The sequence below is a fragment of the Pogona vitticeps genome, chromosome 5 (assembly GCF_051106095.1).
Source record: "Pogona vitticeps strain Pit_001003342236 chromosome 5, PviZW2.1, whole genome shotgun sequence".
Lineage (NCBI taxonomy): Eukaryota > Metazoa > Chordata > Lepidosauria > Squamata > Agamidae > Pogona > Pogona vitticeps.
The window spans coordinates 117,677,093-117,692,587 of record NC_135787.1 but is presented as its reverse complement, the minus strand read 5'-3'; the positions used below and the strand labels follow the sequence as shown (position 1 = coordinate 117,692,587).

General features: G+C 39.0%; 2 protein-coding genes across 4 annotated transcripts in view; one reads left to right on the top strand and one right to left on the bottom strand.

Annotated features, from left to right (window-relative positions):
- The window catches only part of COG5 (component of oligomeric golgi complex 5), a 224,059-nt gene extending 222,620 nt beyond the window's left edge, over positions 1–1,439 (top strand). For both annotated transcript variants that reach the window (XM_020813076.3, XM_078394349.1), the window contains exon 22: positions 913–1,439. In XM_020813076.3, coding sequence (XP_020668735.3) covers positions 913–1,027 — 115 coding nt within the window. In that variant the 3' untranslated portion in view covers positions 1,028–1,439. The remainder of the gene's footprint in view (positions 1–912) is intronic.
- Positions 1,360–15,495, bottom strand: part of HBP1 (HMG-box transcription factor 1) — a 40,733-nt gene continuing 26,597 nt past the window's right edge. For both annotated transcript variants that reach the window (XM_078394350.1, XM_073000664.2), the window contains 5 exons: positions 14,882–15,038; positions 11,208–11,352; positions 8,608–8,934; positions 5,013–5,154; positions 1,360–2,633 (listed from right to left, as the gene is read on the bottom strand). In XM_078394350.1, the coding sequence (XP_078250476.1) occupies positions 2,622–2,633; positions 5,013–5,154; positions 8,608–8,934; positions 11,208–11,352; positions 14,882–15,038 (783 nt within the window). In that variant the 3' untranslated portion in view covers positions 1,360–2,621. The remainder of the gene's footprint in view (positions 2,634–5,012; positions 5,155–8,607; positions 8,935–11,207; positions 11,353–14,881; positions 15,039–15,495) is intronic.

Below are 15,495 nucleotides of genomic sequence, written 5' to 3'. Positions count from 1 at the left end.
TACCACACAGTTTCACAGTACAGTGGTGCCCCGCATAGTGACGTTAATCCGTTCCTGGATTAACGTCACTATCCGGATTTGTCACTATGTGCGTGGGGGGGGGGAACCCCATAGGAACGCATTAAACTCCTATTGCGTTCCTATTGGGAAAAAACTCACCGCTATGCGGGGAATCCTCCATCCGGCCACCATTTTCGCCGCCCGGTAAGCGAGGGCAGGGCGCAAAAACGCTGCGGGCGGCCATTTTGAAACCGCCGATCAGCTGTTCCCAAAACATCACAATGCGAAGATCGGTAAGCAAAATGCTTACCGATCATCGCAATGCGATGTTTTGCCTATTAAAACATTGCAATGCGATCGCATTAGCGATCGCAAAAAACGCGTCGCTATGTGGATTCGTTGTTAAACAGTGCACTCATTAAGCGAGGCACCACTGTATAGTAAGAACAGCTGTAATCCTCAGGTGTTCTGGACAGGAGCCTATATAAGGCTTAGTTCTGGGCACTGCTGCATAGATCAGTTGCTTCAGTTGATGCATATTTGTTATCACTCTTGAACACATTCTCACCAAATACTTTGGTTCAAAAATCACTAAAACAGTTCATGAAGATTGCTCTCTCTCTCTCTCTCTCTCTCTCTCGTTTGCTCTTTTGTTCCAGTGAAGCACTACATCTGAATATTTCTTAAGGTAAAAAATGTTTGGCTCACCAAGTAGCTGCGTTTAAGGGAACAGATGTGTGTATAAAACATCAATGTTGGATTCCTTTGTTGTAGTAAATGAGGCTGTGGTTGAGCTCTTAGCAAAAAGCAGATGGTCATTTCTAAGCTGTTTGTTATTACAAGCTCATTCCACAATAGATACCATACAAATGTACCAATAATTCTTTCTTTCTTTTTAATCACTTTAAACAGAGGTGCTTTGGAAGCTTATGTTCAGTCAGTAAGAAGCAGAGAAGGAAAGGAGTTTGCTCCTGTTTATCCCATAATGGTACAACTGCTGCAGAAAGCATCAGCTACTCTTCAGTAAAATGTTTCTTAGAAGACCCTGGACATCCCACATCAGTCAGCACACAGACAAAAGCACTGATCAGAATCAATGTAAATACTCTCTCAAAAATCCACCATGTGCAGCTTTACTTGAATCAAATACCCTTTGCATTCTCTAGCCTTCCTTATTAGAAAACTTTTAAATGACATTCTAACATTACTATTTGAATACAGAAACCAAATATTGTTTGTATTGCAAAGGTATTTCTTCTGCCTGTGGAAAAAAGCAACAGCCTAAACATGATTTTCATGTGAGCAAGACCTAATATTTGTGTATACGGCAGTTATAAATATGCTTTTCAACAACAAATCTAATTTGAAAGTGACTTTTATCATTTTTCGTATGATTTCAGTGTATACATAATAAAGCACTGCAATATTTTGATCTTGAATTTACTCTGTTGTATTATAATAGCAGATACTACACATTCTTACTTTTCAGGTGTCTCATCTGTCACACAGTTATACAGGTAGTGCTATTTGGTTTCAAGATTAACCTGATAGCTAATGTTTTACATTCATAAAATACACAACACTACATTTTACAATTTTATTTGAAATAATACATGAATACAATGTGCAAAATCATAAGAGCAACATCATGAAGACAGACATGTCAGGTGCTGAAATTTATAGTTGTGATTCTTAAACTGAAACACAGTTTACTTAGTAACATTAAAAGCTAGGTTGTAAATGTTCACAGCAAAAATAGCCATATTTCTAACATACCTGCTCTGCTTTTAGCTAGATGGAGGGAAAAAAGTAAAGTGCAAATGTTGCACCTACAGTAAGTGCAAAGTTTGTCCCCACCATAAAAGATGTCTTATGGCAAAATAAAATCTTTAAAATAATGCAGCATAGGAGACAAAAAAAATTAAAAATATAATGGTGACACCACAGAAGCACCATTTTGGGGAGATAATGCACTGCTACTAATAAAATTAATCCTGAGCTGTTCATAGCCCCAGCAGTTCTACAAGCCTTTTATTTTTATTGGGAAGTGATCACATCTCTAGTAAGTTATAAACGTGATACCCCTCCAGACAACAGTCTTGCTACATGTAGTATACACTATGCTAGCTGCTTTGACACACATTCTGGTAACTTGTTGGCACTGGGCAGTCTAGAAGTTCATACATTATGTCAGAAATTTCCAGCTCCCAGATTTGTAGTTAATTACATACTTTGTGCAATACATATTAATCAGCAATAAGAATCAATGTATAAACAGATGTTGCATGTTTTCAAATTCCCCTTTTTTGTGCATATTTTTAAAAAATAAACATTTATACAAAGCTCCTCTTCTTCCTACCATTCTTTAGCACCACAGGATATCCATTTTCAAGCCTATTACACCTGATAGACATATATGTAGTTTGGAAGAAAAATAAGGCAATTTGGTTTTAAAATGTTGATAGTTTTTAGCTTGCTTAATGCTCTAATGTAATACGCAAATCCTCATTCCTATTGACTCAATGCTGCCAGTATTTTATGGTCACACCTTCGCAACAAATCGTGAAACAATCAAGTCTTCTTCCACCACCAACTACTTCTAGAAGAATTCCAATTCAACGTTATTGTGAACCCTGTAAATAAAAAGCAGATTCTCAACATAGATTGAAAAGGAGAGCTACAATTTGTTCACAGAAATGTATTACTATAACTGGAACTATTTCATATGTCCACAAAAGCCAATTGTAACTTTGCTGTAATTACTTACTTGAACAAAACCATTTGGGATTGCCTTCCTTCGAGGCAATCTTTGGGTCTCGACCCATATTAGGCAGAGACTTTGCCCTTCTGCATTCTGGAACTTTAAAGCAGCCAGTTCAAAATAGGACTGTTTTCTCACTCCATGACAGGAGAAACACTGTTCTTCTCTCAGGACAGAACCTGGCCAGAATGTACTTCACATGATAGTCTAGCTTAGTGAAGATTTTTAAATTGTCAGGAATTTGGTCTGCAGCTAATACTTCAGTGAGTTTATGATGTAACCTGTTACTAAAAAAACATTTTATTTTGCCAGCCCCAGTTTCCATGGCATAAGGATCTGATGACAGTGTCAGTGGACTGAGGCCAGAAACATATATTAGATATACTCAGTGATTAGAAGAGAAAAATCCTTTACTAATGCAAGCCTCATATGTGTTAGAACAAAAGCTCTTGCTATCTCTAGGAATATGGAAATTAGGTTCTGAAAACCAGTCATCAGACAAAGCAAGCTAAGCATGGTACTCCTTTGAAATCTCATTTCACAAACAGGGAAGGATCACACAAACCAACTCTCTGCTGGATTATCATGCTTCTACTTCAAATTATTGAATGAACTCCAAATTTTGTGATCAACTCCAAACCTATGCTAGAGTTCTGTACCGGTTCTGCAGCATTTTATTTTGTAGTGCGCGCACACACAAAACACTGTAGTTCAAACATCAAATCGGGCTTCCTAGTTAACATCCCAAAATCCAGCACTGTCCTCCAAATCAGTGCAATTGCTTTTTTAGTATTCTGGAATACAATCCTTGTATTTTGCAGCAAACCCCCTCACCCCGCCCCATAACTGGCATACCCAGTGCGGGGCTAAGTATCTCAAAATCAACACCGTCCATTTCACCCCCAAACTATGCCAAAATTTGATCAATTTTTTACATTGTACATGTGCAATTAACTAAAAATTGTATAATACCCTTTGTGCCATATAGCAATCAAATGGTTTCTAGACAATAGATATACATTTCCTTGGGCGCTGATACGCATTCATATTTTCAAAACTGGGTCTTACCACAAAGAAGAGAACAATGAAAATGCACAATAAAGGTGTTGCCTGTCTACAGATAGCTTCAGACATCCTATAGTACTGCAGGTATTCTTACTTGGAAACCTGCATCATAAACTTTTTTCCCTCTTTCAATTTGTTGTTTAGTCACGTCTGACTCTTCGTGACCCCTGGACCAGAGCATGCCAGGACCTCTTTCAATAAGTATGCATAAAAGCTTTAGAACAAGCACTTTATTTCTTACAAGTACACAAAATCAATGTGCATGTAAAAAACTGTCTTCATTTGTATCCTCTTTCTCTGCTTTCTTTTCCATCTATTTCTGCACCTGGACCTCTCTTTAGTTGACATGAGGAAACAGAGTTTCAATTAGTTCTTGCACATACACAAAATAAAATGTAAGAAACTGCGTATTCTTTTACCTTTTCTTTTTAGTTACACATACAGAAATGTACAACATATAGAACAACCATTGTTTAACTGTTTGTATATATACCATACTGTGTTTTTAATCATGTTACAGAGCTGCTTTTATTCATTGTGAGCTACCTGTGGTCTCCTTTAGGGAGAAGGAAAGCATATCAATCAATGAATGAAATGCTTAAGAACAGTTCAATTTTAGCATAGGTTTTGAGTGAACTAGGCAATGCTACTTTTAAGGTGCTCCCTAGGTCCCCTACACTGGGTGTGCCAGTTTCACCCGTTTGGGAGGTGCTACAAAAATGCAGAGTTTATTCTGAAAAACTGTTGTTTGAGTATTCAAACCACTAATTCAGTTTCTGAATTACTGTTGGAGCAGAGAATGAGAGATCTGTGAAACAATCCAAAGATGGGTTTTCTTAATGTCTGCTCAAAATTTACTATAGCTAATTGTAAGTAGAATCACCACATTCTTGCCCCATCTCTGATGCCAACAGGGGCTGTAGCACTGAAAATCAAAGCTGAAACAACTTAGCCAAGATTGACCATTTCAGTATCCCAGTAGTATCTTGTGCACACATTATTGTACAGTAAGCTTGTAACAAAAGGAGCATGGTCACAATGCCTATGGAAAGAGAGTAACTTTGCTTCTAAATATGAGCCTAGAATTCACAGAATTGATCCTTCCACCACTCTTAGTAAGTTGCTTCTGCCAAGGAATACACCACTACATCACAATGCATTGTGAAAAATCATGAACAGAACATACTGAATTTGTTCGTTTCCGTTTCCAGCAGTCAGGATTTAAACGTTTTTGTTCTTCAGCCAAGGCCTTGGCTTCTAATGTGTATATCCGCCTTTCTTCATTTTTCATTTTCTTCCACCTGTCACCAAGTATCACACTTATGGCTCTACAAAAGAAATATTTAGAAAACATTGAACAAAATAATCCAATAAAATGCTAACATTTTTCAGTGTCCATTTCCCTTCTGGATGAAAGTACAGTAACAAAAATTAGATGTGAGCACTAAACAGTAAATGATACTGCATCCTTCTAAAGTTGTTATTTTAAAATGATTCCATGACACCATGATTACAGTAAATACAACATTCTTGGGTTTAACAATATAAAATATTAAATGCTTGTGTTTAATTGTTAAACAACAGTTAACAATATCATTTGAGGGTTTTTAAGTGCTCCAACAAAAATTGGAATGCTATTTTTGTGCAACAGTGAATGATAAAATGTTGAATAATAGAATGTTACAATCAAGTATTTCATCTTTCATCACTATGCCCTAATGCTTTCTGCAATGATAAATGTAATTATTACCCATTATGACTGCAATATGAAACATGCTATAGAACAGGTGAATAACAGTAAGGCAATTAGCTTTAAACAACATCTAGATGTAATATATTTTCCTTCAGTAATAAGGATGTACAAAGCACATTATATTTTTCCCAATTATACCTTCTGACATGGACCAAATCAATATGTTTTTGAAAGCTTACTTTGGTCAGAAGTTATGGATTTTGGAAAAAATTTGTACATATTGCCAACAGGTATCTCAGCATGTTGATCTCAGCATGTTGAAAACATATGTAGTACCTTGATAAGAGGTTCTAAGAAGATCTCATTCACCCCAAATAAAAACACAATGTTTAGAGCAGTTAAGCATTTGTAATTTGCCACTAAGGTCTTATTTATGTTCTTGCTGGTGAAGTTCTTCACAATAAATTTGTTTGGCAAATGTATAATTGCCAAAGATAACAAACCACAGCCTTATTCGGGTATTAAGTGTGAAAGTGTGTAGGGCTGAAACTGTAGTGAGGGACAGGGCATATACGTAAGCCCCATCACTCTCTTCCACACCCTGCCTGAAGTCATACAGATCTTCACATATTCACCACAAAGGTCTGCAGCTCTCCTGAATTGACCTGCAGTATCTTGCCAGGAATATTTTGGAACTTTTGTGTTCTTCCCTTGCCTGAGCTCTCAGCGCCCAGCTTGATGTAGAGTCCTGCCAAATTCAAACACCTGTTTCTGATATTTCTGTAGTCTAATGAAGATAATGCCTACCCATATTTTGATGCTTGTAGAAAAATTAAATGGATTTTCCCTCTTTTTCCCCACATAAATTTATACTATGAACACCAGCAATTTTCCTACAAAAGGGGCGGTAGATTGCGCAGCGCATGTTTTGTGGCTTGTAGAAGTACCTCCTAATATTCTGCCTCTCCCTTGGATAGAGTGTGCTTGGAATTATAAACTGATACGGAAATAATTACTCTGAAAAGTATCAGGGCCCAAATCCAACATAACAGTAGCAAAGGAAACCATGTGCTAGCAGCTAGAAGATTCACATCCCCCTTCCAGCTGAGAAGCAGCTGTGCAATTGTCACAATCTCTAGGCAAGCTACTAATTGTGGTACCAAATGCAGTACAGTTGTATAACTAAAAACTGTACTGGGTTTCCTCAGCCTTACTGAGGCATTCGAGAATCCAGGTTGCCAACAGTTACAGGGAACACCTAGGCATCCCACACTCCACATGTGCTCACCAGGAAGGCTGAAGAACAGAACAAGGTGTCTGGGAGTACAATGTAATTGTAATCACCTAGCAGAATGACACATTGGAAATATGCTCAACATGAAATAAGACACACACTCTTTGGGGATACATTACTTTGCTAACTAAAAGTAAATACTCCCCTATCTAAAATATACATTTCTAAAATGAAAGTAGAAAAAACAGTTGGTGGAACTTATTTTTAATCACTGAAACATATAGCAGGTCTGGCTTATTACTGGCTGTCAATAGTGTGCCTAACATGTATATGTATGTATGTATGTATGTATGTATGTATGTATGTATGTATGTATGTATGTATGTATGTATGTATGTATGTATGTATGTATGTATGTATGTATGTATGTATGTATGTAGGGTGCAGTGGAGGGCCTGGCGTGCTCTGGTCCATGGGGTCACAAAGACTCGGACATGACTTAACAACTAAACAACAACGTAGGTAGGTAGGTAGGTAGGTAGGTAGGTAGGTAGGTAGGTAGGTAGGTAGGTAGGTAGGTAGGTAGGTAGGTAGGTGTATTTAATTTATATCCCATCCATCTAGACCAAAGTCTACTGTGAGCAGCTAACAACAATCCATAAAATAATAAAAATATAAAATAAAGCAACATTAGTATAATTCAAGACGGCAAGAAATAGATTAGATGACAGGAGGGACAGCCTGCCTAAAGAGCCAGGTCTTAAGTTTGCTCTTAAAAGCACCCAGCGAGGGAGCCAGACAAATTTCTGGGGGCAGACTGTTCCAGAGGCGAGGGGCCACTGCTGAGAAGGCCTGGTTTCTTGTTCTTTCTCTCCATGCCTCCCCCGGCGTTAGGCCCCTTAACCACCCATCCTGGCTAGAACGAGTGATTTGGGTAGATCTGGGTAGAAGGCGTTCCGCTAGATATTGAGATCCTAAGCTGTTTAGGACTTTATATGTCATCATTAGTACTTTGAAATCAATGTGGAAACGAATGGGCAGTCAAAGCAGGGCAGCCAGAGTAGGGGAGATATGTTGGTGTTTTCTCACCCCAGTAAGAAGTCTGGCTGCTGCATTCTGCACCATTTGAAGCTTCTGCATCAGTCTCAAAGGTAGCCCCATGTAGAGCACATTACAGTAGTCTAATCACGAGACTACAAGCGCATGGACCAGAATGGTGAGAATAGTTTTTGGAAGTTATAGCACAAATCATAATTTTGTTCTCTCCTGCTCTCTTGTTCTACCAGTAAAAATGCAGGTAAAACTCAAATGAAATCCACAGATTTAGTAAGCGGCAGTGTGCACTGGTTCAAATATAATGTTCCTCATCATGATTTGTTAGAACTAACAAGGAACACCATCTTCCTCCTTCAGAAGAGATTTCCTAATTCTTTAACACCAATTTTCCTAAAGATCCAAATTGGGAAACCATGTTTTAAGTACTTCTGACAGACCAAGAGCACTAGTCGGAGTTGGTGCATAAGGCCTGCAGGGAAATGTTGCTACTGTTTGCTGAACAAGGAACGCCCCATCAGAGCCATGCAGCCAAGAAATATGTAGATTACCCTCTCTGAATTATTTTCAAAAGCATACAGCACCTATTCGTATAGGTTTCAGGTGAACATAACAAAAAATACTTTAAAAATAAATAAATCATAATTTATCATGCCAACAAAACACAGACTGTCATCTATAGATTAACTCTTCACCATTCATTCATTCATTCATTCATTCATTCATTCATTCATTCATTCATTCATTCATTCATTCATTCATTTAAAATAATGTAAATTAGAAACTCTAATAATAATTTACCTGTTATCTTTTCCTGGATACATCTGAGTATATTCTACTCTGTACTTTTTGGCAAAAAGCATGAAGGCATTCATTGGTCTTTTGCATTTGTTGGGAGAGTTGGGACTCACAGTACTTGCAGTCCCTGAGCTGTGGCTTTTGCCAGCTTTACTATACAAAGAACTGGATGAAATCTGTGATGACTGAGCAGGCCCACAGTTTGTAATGCATTCTGATTTTTCAAAGTCTTGGCTTCCTGATCCTCCACAGGATAAAGAAGCACGACGCTGGCGAGCCATACTGCTTAACACATAGACGGCAGAGGAATCCATTGGTGTAAAATCAAAACTGAAATGCAGAAACCAATTTAGTATATAAATTAGAAGCACTGCTTTTCAACAGTAGATGTTCTCTCAAATAATATCTATCTTAGGCTAAATCCAACCTTTGTTCTAGAACAACCCACTAAAATGAGTGGAATTTGTCAATCACAGCCAGAACTTAAAAGTAACAATTTACATCATACTTGTGAGAAACAACAAGTTCCGTTCAGTGGTAACGAGTGCTGAGCGCAGTTCCTTTTTTAATGGACAATGTGGCCCAGGAACATTACTTTATCCTTTAAGTGCAGTGATCCCCAACCTTTTCCAAACCAGGGACTTTGGTTTGGTTTGGTTTTTTAATTTCCCCCTTCTCCCTCTGTGTTTCTGAGGGTGTGTTTTCTTAAACTAATTGATGATGGATTGCCTGCCTTGCCCCTGCTTTTTTGATACTGTTTTTCAATAAAGAATTGATTCTTTATTGCCTCACTTACTCTGCTTTTTTTGTAGTACTTTAAGTGTTTACGGATTCTGGACAAGTGCAAGGCAATAGGGGGAAATGCTACAAAAGAACCTGAAACAGTACCTCCTTTTGTGTTTACCTAAAGGACCAGTACCACAGAGACCTGAAAACAAAGGAGGCTCCCCCTGAAAGAACCCAAAACAAATGTTATCCCAAAGTTCTCCTCCTGGATATCCCTGGCTCCTGCCTACGTTACCCCTCCCCAATGACTTTATTAATACAGAAACTCCAAGCTGGGTAGGACACATGAAACTTCTATATCCAGTTAACAGCACTCCAGCAAGCTTCACAGCAGCATTCCCGCTTTAATTTCTAGATACACAGTGTCAAGGAACTATGATAGTGCAGCACACAAGGAACTGAAGGGTGTTCTGGTGCTGTGGTAGTAAATAATAATGGTAATGCAAATGTAATGCGTAATATAAGAAGTTACATTACATGTATTTATTTTATTTATTTATTTATTGGACTTATATACCGCCCCATAGCGCTACAAGCACTCTCCGGGCGGTTTACAATTTTTTTTTAAAATTATACAGGCTACACATTGCCCCACTGGAAGTGTGGACAGCAGACAAAGAGAAATGGCATGTGTTCACTTTTTCAAAGTACATTCTAAACTGTGATCATAACTAACAAATTCCAGTGATTTCAGTGGGTCTACTGTAAGTTGGGCTAACATTGGTTTCAGCCTAATGTTACAGTTCATTTGATCTTGATAACATCCAGTATATCAATGTAGAGATAAACGCATTTCCTGTGCACGTAACACTCTGCCAGTGTTTTATCAGGCTGTCACTGCAGCACAACTGAAAAAATTAATCTTGCTGGTTATTTTCCTGATTCTCTATTATTTTTTCCTTCAGATGCAAGTAGTATGACTTGAGAAACAGTGGTTTTAGACTTATCACCTCAAGTCAGTGATACCTACCACATACGGGAATTTTTAAAAGTCCATATCTTGGGTTGAAGCAAGATTTCCCCCATGGCTATTGATTTGTAAGGGCCGTGAGTTTAAAGTTAGAGTGTAATGGCCCAGGCAGGCAATCAAGAGTCAACTGTTCATTTCTAAGCTATGAAGCAAATTATATTTGAAACCATAATTACTGAAGGAACAGAAAATCAAAAAGAGTGATGTGAGGAAACAAATGAAACATTTGTATACTCTCAGTAGAAGCGCCATATGTAATACCTCAATATAACTCAGAAAGTATAATAAAGGGGAAGATTTCAGTACAACTTTCTGAAGCTAGGTTAATAGTCTGTCATTTGTAAAACTGTATCTGAAGAACAAAGCTACGCCATTTACAGAAGTTAGTTTTTAAAAGGGCTTCAGTCTAAGTAACACTTATTTACTCTGCTCGATAATCTTCCACCCCCTAGTGGAAGAATCCTGGTAGTTCTACAATTTTGTATTGAAACAGGTAAAGTTGGGATCTTCACCTGTACCTCAGTTACAGAAGTTAAATGGCTATAGTGCTGTTGATATAATCTTTCTATGATATCAAAAAACAATACCTAACATCTTATTTAAAATGTATTATCATGCTCCAACTGCGTTTAAAAAATTCTAATGGCTTACTTTTATTTTTCTTGGGACTGTCTTTTTTTAAAAAAGCTGTCCAGTCAAAGCTGAAATATCAAAGGGAGTGAAAACAGAAAAGAAAATAGCTATTTTGTGTGTTTTATTAACAAAAGCTGGAAACTCCATCTAGATGAAACTAAGGGATGCTAGGAAGGGATAAGTAGTTTTATATTTGATGTTCTCCAAATATTACCTTTTGAACGTATCAAAAACGCCTGAATCATCAAAATTAATTGCATCAGGGTGTCCAGGAGGTAGGCATATGTCTCCAATATGCATTTCACAGCATGGAATACCATGCTGAACCACAGTCAGGCTCGGATAGAAAGATGACCAACCTGAATGAAAAAAGTAATGATATAACTTAAGCACTTTACATTTGGATATGAAACACACAAAGAACCTACCCAAATGCTTGCAAGTGACACCTCATGTTGACCAAAAAGAAAGGAAAAGTTCAATATTTTCCCCCAGTATGTGATGTAAAATTGTGTCACTTTTTAAAATCTATCATTACAATTCCTTGGAAACCTCATTATCTTATACTGGCAAAACAAAAGGAAAAAAGAATATTATAGCACTTTCATGTATGTTGGTCCAAAAAACTTCAAACTGAAATACAGTGGTGCCTCGCATAGCGAATGCCCCGTTTAACGACAAATCTGCATAGCGATTTGTTTTTTGCGATCGCAAAAGCGATCGCATTGCGATGTTTCCTATGGGGAAAAATCACTTTGCGATTTTTCCCCATAGGCCCCCGGCGGGCGCTTCAGAGCGGCGGCGGGGGAGGTCTCTCCCACGGCCGCTCTGAAGCGCCGGCCAGCCGGCATTTTCGGGGCGGGCGCGTCGGAGCGGCGACAGGGGAGGGCTCTCCCGCGGCCGCTCTGAAGCGGCGGCTGGCCAGCATTTTCGGGGCGGGCGCGTCGGAGCGGCCGCGGGGGAGGGCTCTCCCGTGGCCGCTCCGACACGCCCGCCCTGAAAATGCCGGCCGGCGCTTCAGAGCGGCCGCGGGCTGGCCAGGGAGGAATCGGCTCCCTCCTTTCACCCGACACTGGGTCCTCTTCGTGTTGGGCTGAGCTCAGCTGGTGCGAAGGGGACTCACCGTCGGGTGGAAGGAGGGAGCCGATTCCTCCCTGGCCCGCCGGCTTGCTTCCGAAGCCAAAAAGGCAGGGAGAAAGCGGGGGAAGTTCGAACCTCTCCAGTGCTTTGTAACCATTTCTGAGTGCTTTTTGAAGTGTGTTTCAGGTCATTGTCCTGTTGGAAGACCCATGACATTTGGTGGAGATGCAGCTTTCTGACACTGGCCACTACGTTGCACCTCAAAATTATTTGGTAATCATCGGATTTCATGATACCGTTCACACAGTCAAGGCCTCCAGTGCCAGAAGCAGCAAAGCAACCCCAAAACATCTTTGAACCTCCACCATGTTTGACTGTAGGGACTGTGTTGTTTGAATGCCTCATTTCTTTTTCTGTAAACAGTAGTATGATGTCCTTTACCAAAAAGTTCTACTTTTGTCTCATCTGTTGACAGTACCTTCTCTCAGAAGGATTCTGGTTTTGCCACATAAGTTTTGGCATACTCCAGTCTTGCTTTTTCATGCTTTTGTATCAGCAATGGTGTCCTCCTGGGTCTCCTACCATAGCATCCCTTTTCATTCAGATGTCGACGGATAGTGCGAGCTGACACTGTTGTACCCTGTCTCTGCAGATCAGCTTGAATTTGTTTGGAAGTTAATCTGGGTTCTGTATCTACCATTCGAACAACCCTTCGTTGTAATTTTTCAGTAATTCTGCTCCACGGCCAGGGAGGTTAGCTACAGTGCCATGGGTTGTAAACCTCTTGAGGGTATTGCGTACAGTGGACACAGGAACATTAAGATCTCTGGAGATGGAATTGTAGCCTTGAGATTGTCGATGTTTTTCCACAATTTTTTCTTTCAAATTCACAGACAACTCTTTACTTCATTCTTTTCTCCATGCTCAGTGTCACACACAACACAAAGGTTGAGTCAACTTTTCTCTGTCTTAGCTGGTTGCAAGTGTGATTGCTATATTGACCACACCTCTTATTTGCAACAGGTGTGTCTAAATACAAATTTAAGGAGCATCACATGCTTGAAAAGCAATTATTTCTTACAATTTAGACAGGGTGCCAATAATTTTGGCCAGTGTATTTTTGGGTTCTATCAGATTTGACTTTTCTTCTCTGTTTTTGTTTGTTTTTGTTTGTTTTTGTTTGTTTGTGTGTGTGTGTGTGTGTGTGTGTGTGTGTGTGTGTTGTTTCAGCGCAAACCAAAGAAATGAACATGTTAGTACCAAAACATTTGCAAGTGGAACAATTTTTGGAGAGAAGGGTTGCATTTTCTGACAGAACTGCAAGGGTGCCAATATTTTTGGCCATGACTGTACTTCATGTGAATTATTTTGAAATAAATTTTCAAGGGATATGCGATACGAATCCTAGTCTGACACTTTATCACCATACCACGCTGGTTCTCACTGTACGTGGCATGTATAGGGTTTTTTAAAAAGAAAAAAGTCCCCGAAATGCACTTTTCTTTTCTTATATAAGGTATTTTCTTTCTGCAGTCTAATAATGCACTGGGACAAAAAATGTCCAATCCTATCCACCCACCCACCTTTTTTGTGTGAACTATGATAGAGCTGTAATTGTCAATAGGCTGGACCCACTTTACTGAACTCAAATTTCTTTCACTGGAAGACACTAAAATTCTCACAGTCATCAAGAAATACAAGAAGTGTGCAATATGCCATACCATTCTAAACATTAATAAACTACAATTCTCATTAGATTCAAAATATATCCAAAACTTCAAGGCACTGTTTTTTTAAAAAATCCTGTTAGCATTCTGAAACATGACTGACAATCCTATTACATAAGGGCTGCCACAGATAGTATATTTAAATCTGGGGGGACATTGTAGTCACTTAGAGACTTGAAATGCAAACACATCAAAACTGTTTTATTCTGTAATAGCACTACTGGTAAAGCAACTACAAATGCTAGTATTAAAACTCTTTTTACAATACAGTGGCCAAAACCCTCTTGTGTAGTTATGCAAATAGCACAAATCTGGAGGCAAATTCTCCCAATTAAGGACCACAGACATCAGTTGCATGTGAAGTCATACACCACAGTATTCAACTCTCTATTGTGTTTTCTTAACTTGGAGCAGTTCACCTCCAAAAGTTAAATCATTTATGCTACACCAGCAGAACTAGGTAACAGGATTTGGTCCACTGTCCTTTAAAAAAAAATCAGAAAACTTTTAAAAATCCATTAGAACTTTGAAAGAGTGTCACTGGTAATTTCATGTCAAAAACAAAAGGCCAGATCCAGTATACTTTCTACAAATGGATATGCTTCTTCCATCCACAGATTGCAGGCTACTATTATAGGAATGACAATCATTATTTGCTAATTCTCCCTTCCTCCAGTAATACCATGGAACACCTCCTACAGGATTCTGGAAGGTCCCCCAGATACTCCAGAGCAGTTTTAGAGGGGCCGAGGTTTGGAGGAGGAGGAACTGGCAAAAACTGCATCTCCACCCTTCTTCCAGCACATTCCAGTTAAAAGACCTCTGACCCCAATTCACAGAACTATAAATACTTGGATGGATGCCTTGTCTTTTGCAGTGAGTCAGTTGTTCATAAAATTTTGGGAAGCAGATCTAAAATGCGAAATGATTGCTTCAAGAGAGATAGAAAAAGTATGGATTTTTAGGTTACTAAGAGAATACTGTTGCTTGGAATTACTGAAATATACTATAGAACAATGTTCCTCATTTTACCACATGTTATGAAGGTATCAGTAATATTTATAACTGAAAAAAATATTACCTTTATTTTTAACATAGAATGGATGATCTAGTCTACATTCTACAGTAAGAAAGTGATCTCCGACTGTGCCCGGATCAAAAGTCAATTTTAGCACTGACTCGCCAAAGGAAATGCTTTCTTCATGTGATATCAACTTCAAACCATCAGAACCATATCCCTGTATAAACAAATCAGCTTTAGATTTGGAAGAAACAAGTAAACCCGTGCATACTGCAACCACTTTTTTCCCTAGTACAACTAAAAGTCATTTATTTGAGGGAAACAGCCCACAGAATTTCAGGTCTTAGCCACCATGGCTTAAAACAAGGCAACCACTTTGGTCCAACAGTCACAAGTGATGCCAAGTTGGGGGCTACACATGCATTGCTCTTTGTCCACATCTCAGGGCACAAGGACAGCAGTGTTAAATTTCTCTTCCAAGCTTTTTAAAAGCTAGCAATGGATCCTGATTCTGTTGACTATTCTCCCCAACCCCCCTTCTCACAGTAGCAGAGAAACTGTGCTTCTCTGCAAAAGGTTAAAGGGAACTGTTCACTTCTTCCTAAAGTTTGGTCCACTGAGACTGCTGTTTGCCCTATGCTCCTAACAGTGAGGCAACAGCAGTCTCAGGTGCC